Here is an 18,308-nt window from a genome sequence, read left to right on the forward strand (position 1 = left end):
GGATGTAATAATATATTTTCCAAAATATTTTTGTTAAAAATATAAAATTTTAAATTATATGAATTAATTTATAAAAACATTTAACATTTTCAAAAATAAATAAATTGAGGGTGATGTAGCCTCAGTGAACCTTGACTTTTTTAAAAAAAAAAGGGGGGGAAAAAGAGGGGAAGGGGATGGGGAAAGTGGAACGCCCACCATGTGAGATAATGGGATGCTCGAACATACTCTTGACCCTCTCTTTCCACCTTTGCCAAAACCATACAAAAATTCACGTGCTCCGGTCAATGTGACCTGCATCCACATGTAGAGAGACAAATTTACCTTATTCTTTCTTGAGAAAAATTGATGCAACAAGTACAAGAGCCCTTAAAGCCAAAATAAATAATACAACCCCCAAGAAATTTGGTTTGGATTGCTTTAAATAATAAATAAAAAAAGGGTTAATTTGTACCCACCCTTTAATTTTTTTTCTTCATTGTTCTCCTAAAATTTTGATTTAGGTCATAATTCAAAGCAAAGTACGAAGAAATAATTCAAGGTATCTCAACAATAAATGCTCACATTAGAATAAAAATGATATCTCATTTGTGAGGAAAACTTTATGTCATGCACAAATTAAACAAATGTGACATTTTGTAATTCCTTCCACTAATGCGATATATATATAGGTGACACAATGAGACTATCACAAATACTTATATTTTGGTGACATACATACATGTCACGAAATAATTAAAACATACATGACAAAACCAAATGGTCACAAATAATGTACAATGGTATTAGTGACATAATGTCAAAAATTGTTTTTAAAAAAATTACGTTATATAATTGTCACAAAAAATGCAAAACATTGATGACAAAATAAGAGCGTTACCAAATATTATTAGTGTCACTAAAAATATTTCCCTCCATCTCCAGTTGAAGGGAAAATTTGGCGCCACACATTGTGTGACGCTTCTATGTGACATTATCAAGCATTGTCATGTACATATTCAGTTTGTAGAATTGAGTGAAGATATTTGATTTTTGTCACATTATAAGCTCTTTTAGTGACATATGAAAAATACGTCATATAGAAAATCGTCACTAATCATCAAATTTATTGTAGTGAGTGAAGACTGAGTTTGTCATTACTCTTCTCCTTGTTTGAAGAGATATTCAAAGAGTCAAGTACCAAATCAAACCTTTAATTTTTCTCAAAATTTTGCATATTAATTTAGTGATTAATGGTAAATATTTTGCACATTGTAAATTTTTTCTATCTTTTGTTCCTTTTTATTTAAAAATCACTTTATCAACTCTTGAATCTTGATTATGTTTTAAATTTTTGTAGAACATAGACATAAGGAGCAAGGACATTTGTTTTTTGGTTTATGGAAGTTGGTTGCCATTGGATCTTTGCTGTTGTTTGCTTTTTTTTGTTATATGTTTTTTCTGATAAGTTTGCGATTTGAGATATTCATGTGTGTGTTTGTTCAGGAGATATTTATTGAGTGATACTTTCCTAGGCATGAGATATGCTTTTTCTTTCTTTCTTGAGTCTTTTGATCTTGTTGTTATTGGCATGATAACCATCAATCCAGGGTGGTTTCCAATATGTCTTATTTGTAGGGTGAATAATGCATGATAAATTCTAAAGAAATGATTTTACTATTGAATCATTTTCTTTTATTTTTCTAGTCACAATAATTTTATTTTTATTTTTTGAATAGATGTTCAAGTCTAATCAATTTCTGTGTTGGCTGACTCTGATTCATTTCAAGGTCTGGTCTAGCCAAACAAAAATCAATTTAGTAGGTAGAAGTTTCATTGACATGATGGTTTTATTCTTTTAAACAATCAATTCGATGACCTCGAATATTTGTCTAGGTTTTATTTTTTTAATTTGGAATATTCATCTTATTCAGTATGCCCCTTCAATTTGATATTGTTGCGGTATGGTGCATCTCTGAAAAATATGTTAACCTTTATGGAACCCATTTATAGTGAATTAAATTTGTATGCCTTTCTCACTCGAAATGATTGAAAAGAGGTAATGTTTGCCATATTAGGTTTCCTTGGTTCTTGGTAGGGGTGAGCAAAAAAATCCGGATCTGATGATCCGATCCGATATCCGGTTTTTTTACCCAAATTTTTTGGGTACCCGATCCGAAAAAGAGGGTCGGGTACCCGGTCTGAATTTTTAAGTTGAAAACCGGATCGGATACGGGTCGGGAGAAATTAAAAACCGGGTATCCGAATCTGATCCGGTTTTTAATATATTCATTAATATATATAATTATATATAGACAGATAATTAAATATATAATAAATTTAAATTTTATATGGTTTAAAAAGCAAAAAAGAAAAAAAAATCCAAATCCCTCATTTAAACCCTTGAAGATAAATTTTTTTCTTTTTTACTTTTTAGACCATATAAAATTTAAATTTATTATATATATTAATAAATTTAAAATTTTACGAGGATGTAAGTAGAAAAAAATAAAAATCCCTCGTTTAAATACTTAAAGAGTTACTTATATATAGTTATATTATATATATACATATTAATAAATTTAAACTCTTCTAGGATTAAAAAGTAAAAGGATTCCAAATCTTTATGTCTAAGATTGGTGAAACTCTTTATTATGTTTTTTTGACTTTTTGTGGGGAGAATAATGTAAGGTTTTAATCCTCTTTATAATTTATAAGTTTCTCATATTTGTTTTTTTTTTTTTATAAATGTTGATGTTGTTATATAAAAAAAATCCATGGAGGAGATGAAACTTAAATTTGGATCCGGATATCCGATATCCGATCCAGTTTAAACCAGGTCGGATACGGGTCAAGCTTTTGCTGATCCGAAAAACCGGGTACCCGATCCGGTTTTAAAAACCGGGTCGGGTACCCGGTTTTGCTCACCCCTAGTGCTTGGTGTTAATTTCACATACGCAAACCTTTTTTCTCTTCTTTTACTACCCTTCAATAATTTATATAAACATCCTCTTTATGACTTCTCCTTAGGTTTTCTTTGATTCCTCCTTATGATGGTTTAAACATAGCAAATGAGCTTATTATGAGTTTGACTCAATGGCAAATAGACAATAAAATTTTCAGCATCACATTGGACAATGCTTCATATAATGATATCATGGTTTCCTCTCTTACAAGTCGTTTTTGTGAGCATAACTCTTTTATGTGATGGTGCATTTTTTTTAAAAAATTAGATGTTGTGGACATATTGTCAATCTCATTGTTCAAGCCGGTTTGAGACTTATTGATGATGTTGTTAATAAAGTTCGAAATGGGATAAAGCACATTAAAAAAAAAAATCAGGTCTTTGGAAGAAAAAGGTTTTATGAAATGGATAAAAAAAAATTTTCACTTGAATGGAACAAAGAAAATGCATCAAGATGTGCGTGTCAGGTGGAAGTCCACATATTTAGTGCTTGAATATGTTCTTTATTACATAGATGTGTTAGATTATTGGGGGCAACATGATAAAGACTTTCATTGTTTTGCACTTTCTGTTGAAGAATGGAGAAATGTTCAAATCTTTTGCAATTTTTTGAAAGTTTTTTATGATGTTACTCCTATGTTCTCCGGTTCCAAATGTCCATCTTCAAAATTTTACTTTAGAGGGGTTTTGAAAATCCACAATGTCTTAATAGAACTATTAAAGGCCCACAATCATTCTTGAGTACTATGGTTAAGGAAGTGCAAGGAAAATTCAATAAATATTGGGTAGAATACAGTTTGATATTATCTTGTGCGGCTATTTTAGATCCTCGCTACAAATTGAACTATGTGGAGTATTGTTATACTAAATACTATGATAGTCATGCATCGGAGTTTGTCCAAACTGTTCTTAATACTCTTAAAATATTATTTTATGAGTATTTGAAGAACTTCAAATCCAATTCTTCATCTTTAATTGGAAGTTCAAATGTTACGAGGACCAATTTTGTTGAATTCAGCTTTGAAGATTCTAATGTTATTAGAAGTGAACTTGATAGCCATGATGAGACTAAATATTACAAGTACTATCTAAATCAATCTAAAGTTGAAGGTGAAAATCACAATTGGAACTTTACTTGGAGGAAAAGCACATGAGTTGAACTCAAATATTGATATTTTGAACTATTGGAGTAAAAGCTTTATAAGATATTCAGAACTTTCACTATTGGCTCGTGATCTTTTTGGCAATTCCCATATCTCATCGTGGCTTAGTCGGCTTTTTCGATGATGGAAAAAAGTCATCAATTATATGAGGAGTTCACTACCGAAAACAATTCAAGCTATTGTTTGTTTCAATAATTGGATGCAATCTAGAGGATTTTGAGCTTGTGATTTTTTTTTTTGTTATTTTCTATGTATTTTTATGATATTTTTATTTTATGATTCATTGGTTTGTTATTTTGCAACAACATTAGGATTGGAAGATAAAGCATCAGTTTCTAGTGATGATGAAGACGATGAAGAAAATGAAGCTATTGGAATGACTTCATAGGTAAAAATAGTTTTGTGATTTATATAAATTTTAGTTTTATTTATTTAATTTTGAAGAACATGAGTATAGGGAAAATGTTTACAATGTTACAATTTCCACTTTCCTTATATGTGATCAACTTGTTAGCAACATATCAATTTGATTTTCAAGGTAGTTCTTGAGTTAATGAGCTTAACCCTACCATTTCGCTTAACTCTTTTCTTGATTAATCTCATGTTTGTTATTTTTGGTCTTGCAGGTTATGCTTCTCAACATCATATTTTGGGAAGAAATAAATATCAACATTTGATTATATAAGATGCCAACATGCTGATGTCTTCGTTATGTTTGGTTGTATGATACCCAGAAGTATTTGCTCTTTAAGTGGGTGTGCTATTTAACTTGGATGAAGTTGTTTATATAACGATGGTTAGACTTAATATGTTTTCTCTTTGAATTGGATGGTGTGTTTTCATATGTTAATGGTGTTTAATTTAAGTTCGATGATGTTTTTCATATGTAATGTCCTTATATATATATATATATATATATATATATATGATAATAGTTTGTCTTTATATACATAAATTCTCTGTTGTTATTCTCTATTAGTTTCATTCAAACTGATATTCTACCGTGTGTATATATGCGTGTTTAAGGTTAGTTTTGTAGACTAATGTCAATTAGTACTCCTAGATTAATATTATTGTGAATTTTTTCATAATTGATTTATTGTTTGATAAAAATTTAATTTATTTTGGGCGGGCTTGGGTGGGCCTTGGTTTAAGGTCATAAAATACAGGCAGGTTTTGGCAAAATTTAAAGCCCATATTACCAGGCCAGGCCAAGCTTGGACAAGCTTAAATTTTATTATCTACATATCTGACCGGCTCGAGCCTGGTCCATGGACAGGTCTACTGTAAGTGCCTTGTATTTTTGGGTCATTGCTTCAGCATGATTCTTCTTTTGTGTTGCTATGGGATGCTCTGGTAATGGATCGATCTCATCTCCCTTCTCCAATGCATCCCATAGATCATAAGCCTGGAGATAAGCCTTCATCTTTACCTTCCATGCTGCATAGTTTTGTCCATTAAATAGATGTGCTTTTGAGATAAAACTTGAAGTATCTCCCATCTCCATAGCCTTCAAAGATCAATGATACAGCTCTGGTACCAATTGTGAGACAAAACACAAAGAGTGTATGCTTGATAAATGGAAAAACACTCATAGAATTCATCTCATTCAACTCAGTGAACTACAATTATACCAATAACGACATAGTTGCATACATGACCAATAACTCACTCACTACACCCATGTTCGGGAGAAAATAACTACCCATTCTTGACACTAATTACATGCATAAACTACCACTGAAGATATTAACACTAATTGCAATTGAGGCCACAACTTGTTGAGTCACTACTCCACATCACTCACATTTCTTCATTAGCTTTCACTAGGATATCTAGAGAGAAAACCATGGTCTAAAGGTACATAGATGGCAATGTTAAACAACAATCAAGGGTAAAAATATACAAGCATGATGAGAAGCTTGGAGAAATAGAAAGGGAACTATAAGAGTCTCTAGAGCCGATCCAAAGCTTCGAATACTCTCGGAGTTGAGAACACCACACCATCAAAGCTGCAGCAACTGAGGAGAGGAACAAGGCTCTCTCTTTGAAGAAGAATTTAAGTCTCATAGTTTGCATGGGTTTGAGAAAAAGCAAGAGGGTGACTTTAGAATCCAAATCTTTTACTTCTTTTCAATTATTTCTCTTGAGAGATGAAATCTTGAATTGGTCTCATATCATCTCTAATGTAATTAGATCATGTAATTGATTGCACCTTTATTGGATTTCGGTTTGAATATGAAATGGCTTTCCAAAATTTTATCTCCTAGCATTGATTATATAAAACATGACCTATTTCAATGTTCAGCTTTTAAAACAATTACTTTAGGAACTTTTTGCTTCTTCCTCCACTCAAGGCAATTGTCATATAGATCGCTATCAAATTAGCATTCAACAATTAAATTCAATGGGGGAGATAAGTTTAATCACGCTTTTACAAAGAAATTATTATTTTTATTTTTATTTTTAGGTTAGCATTCATATAGGAATGATGACATATGAGTTACATTACCATAAAAGAAATTAAAAGGTGAATGTCAAAGATCAATTTATCATAAATACAATGTTTATTATTAAAAACATCTTTTATTGCACTCAAATCAAATATATATATTCCATGTAGTCATGGACAGAGGGAAAGTCAATGGACCCTCTTCTGTCGGTAGTCTCTCAAATCTTCCACCCCTTGCCATTCATCCAAGATATCAAACTCAAAGAATTATGTTTCAGTGATGGATGATTAAATGATTTTAAATAAGCTGTGTGGTGATGTTTGGGAAAGGAGAAGCAGAGGAAGGAGAGGGAGGGGATGGCTAGAGTGGAAAAGAAGACCACCATAGGCATCATTATCCCTTTGCTTCTTAAAGCTTCTCTCCCGGTCTATTGTGAGGTTATTTTTCTTATTCGCTCTTGTAAATTTTTATTTTTATCACATATATCCAAGAGGACCACCTTATAAAGTTGAAATCGTGTTGGTAACCTCTAGACTTTTTAAAATTATTTAAAAAACATAAAATGTAATCACAATAGTATGCTATATTGAGCGAGAAATATTTGCTAAAATTAATAAAAAAATAATTTTACAATGTTTCTAAAACATGGAAAATTGGAGGATTCAATTCCATTCTCATAACAGTTAGTGGTACCTTTTTTTCGTATTTTAAAATATTGTGCTTACTATATTTACTTTAAATTATTAATTAATAAAAATTCATTAATTGAATTTTTTTTTTAGTTTGTAGTTTGCCCCTTTTCCCTGTAATTTCTAACTCTACCCCTGTCAAAAACCAATAACTAAATAGATAGTAGAATTTCAATATCGTTTTTACTCTGGTGTGTTCCTCACTAATATTTTTAGGCTAAAAAAACTAAAATAAATATCAAATTTTTGTTACAACCACAAATTCAAAATTTTCCATTAAAAAATAAATAAAACAAAATAATTCCAAGTGGCGGGTTGATTGAAAGTTGGTCATTTGTCAATATTCATAAAAAAAATGTAAGTTTTTATAAATATATAAATAAACATTACGGATGGCAATAATCTATCTAGACCCGCCATTTTGTCCGACCCAAAATAAAAGAGTTTGGACATAAATTTTACAAATGCGTTCAGACATGGACATGGCTTGGTTGTCCGGATTTAAATTCGGGTCAGGTTCAGGCATGAAAATTCGGACAACCAGACCCTTTTACCTTCTAAAATTTTAAAAGACCACAATCTTAGGCCCATTTATTTTAAGCACAATTTTTTAAAAACTTCAAACATATATTATTTTTTCTATTAAAATTTAGATTTTTGTATGGCATGCGTTGAACTTTGGATTGTTGACGTTGTTTTTCTGCATTTAATGTGAATTAAATTATTTTTGTATAATTTAATATTTAAGTGAACTTAAATGTAAGTTATAAAATTCGGAAAAATTTAGATATCCAGACAATCCGATTTTAAAATAAACTGAGTTTGGATATATTAAGTTTGTCTAGATTTAAAATCGGGTCAGTCCAGACACAAGTTTTTCTATTTATATTAATAGTTATTCGAATCCTATTTTTGGATTTTTGCCACCCCTAATAAACACACACTAAGTACATGTAAAGTGAACTAACCTTTTAACCCAACCAAAGAAAACAAACCGATCAAACCTGCTCCAAATGTTTTTCCTTTCTTAATCCTCAGTTGACTTGGTCAATGTATTCCATTGGACAACAGCACTTTCAGGAAACCAAAATACCCTCATGGTTCCAACTCCTTCTCTCCATCTTTTGCCCCCCTTCCTCTCTCTCTCTCTCTCTCTCTCTCTCTCTCTCTCTCGTTCTCTCTTTCCGTTCTTCTCCTTCTTCTCCTTCTGCTCCATGAGAGATTATGCCCATTTCTCCACACTAGCTCCACTAAAAATACCAAAACCAAAACAAAAATCCCCATAATTACCTTTCAAAAAGCAATACTCTCAAGATGAACGACCTCTTCTCAACAACGTCATTCAAGAAATACACAGACCTGAAACGCCAGGCTGAAATGGACGACATGGAAGCCGGAATATCATCCGGAACAGAAGCCGGCAAAGAGGCGTCAACCTCGACAAGTTCTTCGAAGACGTGGAGAACATTAAAAGACGACATCCGTGGCCTAGAGAACCTCTACCGCCGGCTCCAAGAATCCAATGAAGAGAGCAAAACCGTCCATAATGCTAAAACAATGAAGGAACTACGTGCTCGCATGGACGCCGACATCGAGCAAGTGTTGCGCAAGGCCAAGGCAGTTAAAGGCAAGCTTGAAGCACTAGATAGGTCGAATGCGGCAAACCGGAAAGTCCCCGGTTGTGGACCAGGCTCATCGGCGGACAGAACAAGAACTTCCGTTGTGGGAGGGCTTGGGAAGAAGCTGAAAGACTTGATGGATGAGTTCCAAGGATTAAGAGCAAGGATAACAGCAGAGTATAAAGAGACAGTTGGGAGAAGGTATTTCACTGTGACAGGACAACAAGCGGATGAAGGGACAATAGAGAATTTGATATCAAGTGGAGAAAGTGAGAGTTTCATGCAAAGGGCAATACAGGAGCAAGGGAGAGGACAGGTGATGGACACCATATCGGAGATACAAGAAAGGCATGACGCGGTGAAGGAGATAGAGAAGAGTTTGTTGGATTTGCACCAGGTGTTCTTGGATATGGCCGCGTTGGTAGAGGCGCAAGGTCAGCAGTTGAATGATATTGAGAGTCATGTTATGCATGCCAGCTCGTTTGTGAGGAGAGGGACTGTGGAGCTGGAGACGGCGAGGGAGTATCAGAAGAGTTCTAGGAAGTGGATGTGCATTGCTGTGCTGCTTGGGACTGTGGTTGTTGCTATCATGCTCTTTCCCGTTATAGTTAATATCATGAATCTCATGTAAACTATACATACATACATACATACGTATCTTTTTTTTATTTTTTATTTTTCCATTTTTACATCTACATCTTTACATTTTTTGGGTGATGCATACACCCGATAATTTTTTTTTATATAAAACTTTTATTTTGGTGTGGGGATTTGTCATTAATGCAAAAGTTCCTTTGAATGAAAACATGTGAAAACAAGAATTTTGTAAACCACCACCACAAAGCACCAGTGGTCTAGTGGTAGAATAGTACCCTGCCACGGTACAGACCCGGGTTCGATTCCCGGCTGGTGCATTTGCTTATGTTTTTTTTTTTAATACATTTTATTTTGTTTTGGTGTAAAACATCTTTAATATCAACAGAAAACAGTGACCTGGAGTGCAACTGGTTGGTGTATGATAAATAAAACAGTGAAGCATACAAAAAATAAGTGCTTGACAAGAAATGGTTGCAGATTCTCTCATACATGTAATGCTTTCAAAGCAGAGGAGGAAGAGAGGAAGTTACAATGATTAACAAGCAGTAGCTGCACCATCTTCACTTGTTCCTTGCTTCCCTGATCCCAAAAAATGGTAAGAAATATAAATGTCAGTGTTGCCAAACAATGAATTCCAGATTGCAGAATAACTAACATTGAGTCCTCTGAAAGTACAAATGTTTTATCCACTGATTTAATAGAATAATTGTCATTTGCTTAAACAGCTAACTACCCATAACATTAATTACATCAGAAGCTTACTCATGGTTTTACTTTCTTTGTATTTTATAGGAGATGAAAGTTCATCATCAAAAAATTTTCTTGCATTTAACCTAATCTACACAAGGAAACAATTCTTCTTCATGACCTCTGCTTTCACTCTGCCTTCCCCTAAATCTAATTGCAACTTGCCCTTGAAGCTCACTTTAAAATCTACAGGTCAACAAAAATGCATTTCTAAAGTTTATAGTAATAAAGGATAGATAATAGCTCAAAAGAACAACTGACCATGTTCATTGATCCAGAATTTACGGAATTCTAACGCATTTGCCCTTCTCCACAGTCTACTCATGCATGAAGCTTTCATGAAATGAAATCATAGTAAATGGATACCTCTACAAAGCACATATCTGCTTCTAAATGCTCCAACTACATCTCCTTAAGTAATTTCTCAAGAAACACTAAAAACTTCAACACGCAATATATTTCTGATACAGTTCAAATATGAATATTGACACCTCTACAAAGAGGCATGCACCAATGAACATGGAAGTTTACCCAATTAGTTACCATATGTAATTTTTCTGAAATTTAAATGAACAACCAAACTAAACTATTCAAATACCCTTGCAGCGCTACACACTGAACACATTTCTCTTATAAACAATGTGATTGCCAATGAACATGGAAGTTTACCCAATTAGTTACCATATGTAATTTTTTGAAATTTACATGAACAACCAAACTAAACTATTCAAATACCCTTGCAGCACACACACTGAACACATTTCTCTTATAAACAATGTGATTACATTTATATTTCTTAAAAACCTTCAAACTTGATATCTATACAAAAGACCTTTTTTTGCATCTAAATCTCATCAAATAGGTTAAGGGAAAGAAACCAAAAATTGCTAAAAATGTCATTGTGCCAACAGCTCAACTTCAAATTTAAGTAATTCTATACAAATACTTCAAAACTAGTTTATCAAGACAAACAATCAACCAGCGATTCAGCAGAGAGCTCCACTACGAAAGCACCGCCACAAACATTTGAATTTTGGCTTTTTATTTAGAAACGGAATTTAGGGCATTTCAAAAGCCATTCTTACATTTTTTTTTTCACTCATTTAGTGCATGATTATTGTTTACTTCACTACATTTTCATTCTAAACATCAAAATTTTAGTTATATATATAAATTGATATGATGAAGCCTAAAAATCATAGCAATTGAATCCAAAAACATGAAGAAGAGGATCGATAGTAACCTGCAGAGGAGGGCTTGCTGAAGAAATCATCAATCCGACGAGCACCAGGGGGGAGCGGCTGCGGCGGCGGCGGGGCGTCATCCGGCAAAGGCCGCGAACTAGCGGACGCTGAGGGCTTGGCCTGAGCCGGCTTTGGGAGGCAATCAAGGAGGAAATCGGAGGTGGGCGGGTGGTTCCGCGCCGCAGACCGCAAGTGCTCGACCTTGATCACCTTGCGCTTCTTCTCGACGGCGGCGGTGCGGGAACGCTCAGCTAGAAACTCGATGAAGAGCTGGGTGGAGAGGGTGATGAGATGAAGAGCTTCAGAGTTCACCTTCTTGATGTCCCTATCCATCTTCACGATCTTCTTCACTCTTCCAATCGGCAACAATGGATTAAGAATCTCTCGATCTTCTTCTTCTTCTTCTTCGATCTCTGCTCGTTCTTCAATTGCAGCCATTGGAGGTGTTCTTGAGAATTGGGGAATTTAGGGTTTGGGTTCAATTTGGGTGAGAATTTGGCGGGTGAAGTATATAGAGTCCCGCCAAGAACAACAGTTGATATGGGCCGGAGTATGTAATTTTTTTTTTGGGCCAAGCCCAATTGTGGTCCAAAACATTTTTATTCTTGAAAAAACAAAAAGGGAGAGACTTACTTGTGAAGTCCCTGTGATTTTACTATGCTTGCGATCAGTTCCTTTGACAGTTTGACATTTTCCTATTTCTCAGCCCTTTATTTTTGATTTTTTTTTTTTATCTATGTTCATAAAATATAATATTAGAATACCAAAAACTACCCCTGTTACCGGCGAAGAATAAGATGGTGAAACTATTGGTATTGGAGCAGTGTCAATGGGTGCACTTGTGACCAATCACCAAGGCACTTATTTCTGAGCACTTGCGCCTTGGTGTAGCGTTACGGGCAACTACCATTGGCCCACCCTTAACTTCGGTGGCAATGGCAATGAGTAAAGTTATAGGTATATTAGTAAATTTAAATGAATTTTGATTTAAAAGTAAAAAATTCTTTAAAAATATAAAAAATTTGAGGGAGACAAAAAAAAATTGGAGGAATTGGAGAGAGTACCAAATACTTTCGTCAATAAATAATAGAAAACTGTTATTTTTAAGTTTATTTTAATGAATAGGTTAAAAAAATTATAATTTATTATAATAAAGTTATATTATATTTTCTTATTTTGATTTTGAATCTTTAAAATGGTGTGATTCATCCTTAAAATCAATGTTATCCGAACCGTACTAGACATTAAACCGTTCAAGGTTCCAAGTCACTCAGTTCACTGAGTTCAACATAGCTGGGTCAATTTGGTCAATGTCGAATCAATATAAATATTAATAATAAATTATAATATTATGTGATAAAAAAATAAAAATATTATGTTAAATAATGTTTGAAAAAATAAAAAAGAATAAATAATTATTAATTTACAAACAAATTTAAACATGATACAACCAACAAATTTGAAGTTTTAACATACAAAAACTAAAATTGATTATAAGTCTATGTAATTAATATCAACATCCATGATCCATTCAATACACAACCTTATGAGCAATGATAATAGATTTTTAGTTTAAAATGATATAAAAGACCTTGGTATTTTTTCATATACAAAAAATATATTAAGGGAAATAATTTCATTTCAAGGGTTTCCAAAATAGGTCCAATTCATTAAAAAACTGCCAGCTTAATGGGTTATTAATTAAACCCGCAGTTCAATACGGTTCATCCTTGGCCAATTGCAATTATAGGTTAATTACAAAATCGGACCGGTTTACCTGTTCAACGGGTCTAACCTGCGGTCTAGCCCAATTCTGATAACAATGCTTAAAACCTACAACTTTCTCTCACTCTCATACATTATATTATAATGCATTTTTTTTATTGAGTTAGATTTTAAATTCAGTTATTATTTTTTTCAATTTTATGTACCAATTCAAAAGAATCCAAGCATAACACCTTCCATTAGTATACTAAATTAAATACAATTTTCTTCAAAACATAGCCAGCAATTAGAATATAAGACATCATTTTTCATATTTATATTTAATTTTTTTAATTTACTTTCAATCATTTTTCTTTTTAATAACATAGCTAAATATGCTAAAAAAAATATTTTTAAAATGATTTTTTTTGCCTGGTAAAATTAATTATATTACCAACTATTCATAATTAAATTTACATCCTAACCCATGGGCCAACGCGCTAAAGGCTTGAGCTAGCAATGTAAGAGCCATGTCACAAACCATGTGCAATATCTGACAAAAAGTTGTTCATATTGTATTTATTCAAGAAGTTGCACAAATGTTGAGAGATGGTAAGGCAAGTATACTGGGTAAATTTTTTGATAGGGTACCAAACTATGACTCGTTTTTATTTTGGGGTCCAGACTTCAATTTGAATCAAAATGGTTATCCAATTTTAATTTTGTTTTACTAGATGGTCACCCGAGAGATTTTGGCCTATTTTTGATGATCTGATGTTATAAATTTCTATCAACATCTGAAATGAAATTGCCAATTGGGCAGACAATATGCTATGCATATGTTGACAGAGAATTTTCAGTATTTATATCATCAAAAAAATAGGTCAAAATCTCTCAGGTAATCACCCTGTAAAACAAAATTGAAGTTGGATAACCATTTTGATTCAAATTGAAGTTTAGACCCCATAATAAAAATTGACCATAGGTTGATACCCTATTAAAAAATTAACCCCAAGTATACTTATCCAAGGGACGGGCTGCCCATCCAAACCTAAAAAATTGTTCGAAAATTAGAAGGGTTTGGACAAATATATAAGATTTGGTTAGCCCTTCAAAGCCCAAAAGATTGTTTGAAAATTGGAAGGCTTGGACAAATATATGAGAACCGATGACCGAGCCTTGGATGAATAAGATAGCCTATTTTAAAAATGGCCGGGTATGATTTTATTGTTAAAAGCCCTGGTCCGGCCAGAGTCATATTATATATTTATTAATTAGTTTTGTATACACTTATATATATATATATATCTATATATGACGATCGGTAATCTAGGGACATCCACAGTAGCCGTCGAATGGTAATTTGATGGCTCGATCGTATAAACGATGACTCAAAAATACATTATCTGATGTCATACGGTAATCATGAATAGTAAAAAAAAGTGTACAGTATTTATATAATAAACAACAGTTGGATTATTATCCAAACAGCTGTAGTTAAACGTCTCTAGAGAACAGTAATCTAGGGACGTACCTAGATTACCATTTCCCATATATATATATATATATATATATATATAAAATTGAGATATTAATAAAATCAAATATTCATAAGCTGAAAATATTAAAGGCCATATTCAGTATAATAATTCATATCCATATTTGGTATTTTAATTTTTAATGTGTTTTTGTAGAATAATATTTGATTTTGTTCACATATTAATATTATTGTTAATTTTATTATAATTTATTTATTATTTGATAAAAAAATCTATTTGGGTGGGCTTGGGACGGGGCCTTGGTTAAAGGTCATCAAATTTAAATGGGTTTTAGCAAAAGTTAAAGCCCATATTATTGGGCCGGGCTTGGCTTAGGTAAGCTTGAATTTTATTATGTATGGCCCGAATCCAGGCTGGCTCGGCCCATGGACAGGTCTACAAGCAAGATGTAAATCCTAATGTATATTTATGGCACTTTTTAAATCCTTGGTATTTATTAGCCGCGGTGCCAACCAACAAAAAGTTCACCAAAACAAAATTAACCTTAGTATTTATGTTTAGTTTCAATTTAATTTAATATCACTCACATTCCAATTATGGTCTCTTGTTCTATTAACATTGGGTTTTTTAAATAAAGTATTCATTTTTCAGAGAATCTAAGATCGAACTCCGAGGTCATGTTACAATTGAGAAAGTCAAACAATCCACTCATACTGACCCGTGCTCAAGGCGAAGAAAAAGAGAAGTGAGCAAGGATGGTGGCCAACGAGGCGTGTTTGGTTCATGGTAGTGGCAGCAGTGATGGAAGTGGCTCACTTCGAACACTTCCATGAGTTTGGTTGGTGGTAGTGAGATTAGAAGTGGGAAGTCTTACTTTTAAAAAACATTACTTCTGAGTTTTGACTACTCCCACTTCCGTAATATACGTCGTTGTGATGACCCTCCCATCCGAAAACCCTAATCGCGCTATTATACTCCTTCGTCTCCTTATTGCTACCATTTTGTTCCCATCTTTTTCATTGGTTTCTCAAGGGTTAGATCTACCTTTAAACCACCAATAAAGTCTTCTTTTTCTATATTTGAGTTCTTGCAAGAGTTAAAAGTTTTTCTTTCTTGTTCATCAGGGTTTTGATTTGAACTTTTTCATCCAGCAGGTGGAGCAGATTTGGAGTGCAGTTAGCTCGACTTTCTCTTCATAGGTGAGTTTTTTTTTTCTCAAATCTAAAAACCCATAGCCAAAAAGTGTTATCTTTTCATTTATTCCCTTTAATTCCTTGAAATAATTTCTGTTTCTCGATCGGAAAAATACTTGATCTACACTTTTTTTAGATTTAATTTGTATATTGTTGAGATATTGATATGATTTATGTTTTACCGATTTTAACTCAAATTGGTAATTTTTTTTAAAAGTTTTAGATCATGTACATATTTCATATTTTATGAGGGTTTTTATGATAATTGTTTAATTATATGGATATTTCATTTGTTTGAATATATCTCATCAAATCTTATTAATCTTATTAGATCTAAAAGTTTGTGATAATTCCGTGTTGAAGTATTTCATTTTTTTTAAAAAAAGAATAATGTTATTGGATATGATAATGATAGGATCCTTAGATATTTTCATTTGTGATTCTCCAATAGATTTCATTAAACTTTTCTTTATATGTTGTGTTGTGATGATTTGGTATATTAAAAATTGATGTTATTGATGTTTCTATATATATTTTTAAACAATAATGTTAAAAGTTGTTATGATAATGGTTGTCCGGATGCCTTGAATACTTTCAATATTTTTGATTCCTCTTAATAGATTTCATTAGATTTTATATGTTTCATTTATTTCAATAGAACTCATTAGGTCTAAAGGTGTTGTTATGATTTTGTATATTAATATTGATGTTGCTGATGTTTTTTTTTAAACAATAATGTTATTGGATTTAAAGTTGTTATGATAATATTTGTTAGGATGCTTTAGATAATTTTTATTTTTGATTTCCTCTCAATAGATTTTCATTAGATATTAAGTTGTATGTATCATTCATTTAATTAGGCATGATGCTACAACTTATAAAATGTATGTATTGTACACTAAATATATATATATATATATATATATATATATATATATATATATATACATATATATGATAATCTCAGTCTCTCATTTTGAAAGCATTATAAAATAAAAAGCTTACAGACAACTCAAAACTAATTATATATAAATATTATTGACTAAAAAGAAAATGATTGAATATGCAAAACTAAAACATTATTTAAATAATAATAATAATAATAATAATAATAATAATAATAATAATAATAATAATAATAATAATAATAATAATAACTTGTCCATCTTTTGATATCTTTAATGACAAAATGGTAAACATGTATAGCACTAATTTGTTGAACATTTATATCATCTTGTTTGCACTTCAATGCTTAATGAGACATAACTTTAACAAGAAAAATTACATGTTATGTAGATGGATAATTGGATCTCAAACAAACGGGCGAAATATTATGCTGCTACATTTACAATGATGGTAGTTATTGTTTGCATTATAAGTGAACAGATGGGGGATGCGTAAATCATCTAGGGTCAAAGGAGCCTTATGTGTTTAGAGACTTGACTAGGAAGCGACACATGCACTGTATTTTAAAAAACGGGAAAGATTATTGTGTGAGCTACCTCAGAATGGATGTGGGGCCCTTTATGCATCTTGCATCAATCATGCATGATAAATACCTCTTCACGTGATACAAGACATGTGTCCATAGAAGATTAATTGGCTATGTTTTTGCATATAATTGGGCACAACTACAAAAATAGAATTATGAGAGTTGAATTTCTATGATCGGGGGAGACTATTAGTAGATACTTCAACGATGTTCAACGAGTAGTTTGTTACATTTGAGATGACTCTGTACAACCTCCACGACATAGTTGCCATCCAGACATAGAGAACAATCCTAGTTGGTATCCAAGTTTTAAAGTAAGTGAACATCTCTTAAAAATTACAATATTATAAAACTAATGTAGTTATGTCAACTCGTATGAAACACCTAATTGCAAGACTGCATTGGATTATTGGATGGAACACATAGAGTGGTATCTGTCCCAATGGAAGAGTTACCACATTTCCGTAGGCGTAAAGGACCAACCTAAAATGTGCTTACTGTAGTGGAACCAAACCTAAAATTTACTTATGTCTTAGCAGGGTGGGAAAGGTAGCAAATGATTTTACAATTTTGAAAGATGCTATATCATGTCCTCAACCTGAGGGGTTAAGGATTATACAAGGTATGCAGAAAATATTTGTAGGAAACAATTATATAAAGAAATGTTCTAAACTTTAGGTGCTTGGTGTAGGAAAATATTATTTGGTTGATGCTGGCTACACCATTATGTCCGGTTTTATTACACCTTATCGTGGAGTTAAGTATCATTTGAAGGAGCACAGCTGCCGTGCACCGACAAATTTTAAAGAATTGTTTAATCTAAGACATGCATCTTTACGTACAAGAGTCGAGCGTGCCTTTGGTATACTTAAGAACCGTTTCAAAATTCTGACTTCACAGCCATTCTATCCATTTAAGACTCAAGTGAGTCTAGTACTAGCTACTTGTATCCTACATAACTATA

General features: G+C 32.5%; 2 protein-coding genes and 1 non-coding gene across 3 annotated transcripts; 2 read left to right on the top strand and 1 right to left on the bottom strand.

Annotated features, from left to right (window-relative positions):
* Nucleotides 1–8,563: 8,563 nt before the first annotated feature.
* LOC120261862 (syntaxin-124-like) lies at nt 8,564–9,499 on the top strand. Its single transcript, XM_039269870.1, is given in 3 exon segments — nt 8,564–8,675; nt 8,678–8,718; nt 8,720–9,499. Coding segments are annotated over 3 exon segments (933 nt in total).
* A 212-nt stretch (nt 9,500–9,711) lies between these two features.
* TRNAG-GCC lies at nt 9,712–9,782 on the top strand. The gene has a single exon. It is a non-coding gene; the product is annotated as a tRNA-Gly (tRNA).
* Nucleotides 9,783–9,862: 80 nt separating this feature from the next.
* LOC120261864 (chromatin accessibility complex protein 1-like) lies at nt 9,863–11,938 on the bottom strand. Its single transcript, XM_039269871.1, has 2 exons — nt 11,456–11,938; nt 9,863–10,044 (listed from the first exon to the last, which is right to left on the bottom strand). The coding sequence occupies exons 1-2, from the start codon at nt 11,892–11,894 to the stop codon at nt 10,001–10,003; spliced, it is 483 nt and encodes a 160-aa protein (XP_039125805.1). The 5' UTR covers nt 11,895–11,938; the 3' UTR covers nt 9,863–10,000.
* Between the last annotated feature and the right edge of the window lie 6,370 nt (nt 11,939–18,308).

Source organism: Dioscorea cayenensis, chromosome 5 (assembly GCF_009730915.1).
Source record: "Dioscorea cayenensis subsp. rotundata cultivar TDr96_F1 chromosome 5, TDr96_F1_v2_PseudoChromosome.rev07_lg8_w22 25.fasta, whole genome shotgun sequence".
In the NCBI taxonomy this organism is placed as follows: Eukaryota; Viridiplantae; Streptophyta; class Magnoliopsida; order Dioscoreales; family Dioscoreaceae; genus Dioscorea; species Dioscorea cayenensis.

Coding starts and splice junctions, on each gene's coding strand:
- LOC120261864 (XM_039269871.1), bottom strand. CDS start 11,894: ATGGCTGCAATTGAAGAACGAGCAGAGATCGAAGAAGAAGAAGAAGAA. Junction 10,045..11,455: donor CAGCAAGCCCTCCTCTGCAG/GTTACTATCGAT, acceptor TTTTGGGATCAG/GGAAGCAAGGAACAAGTGAA.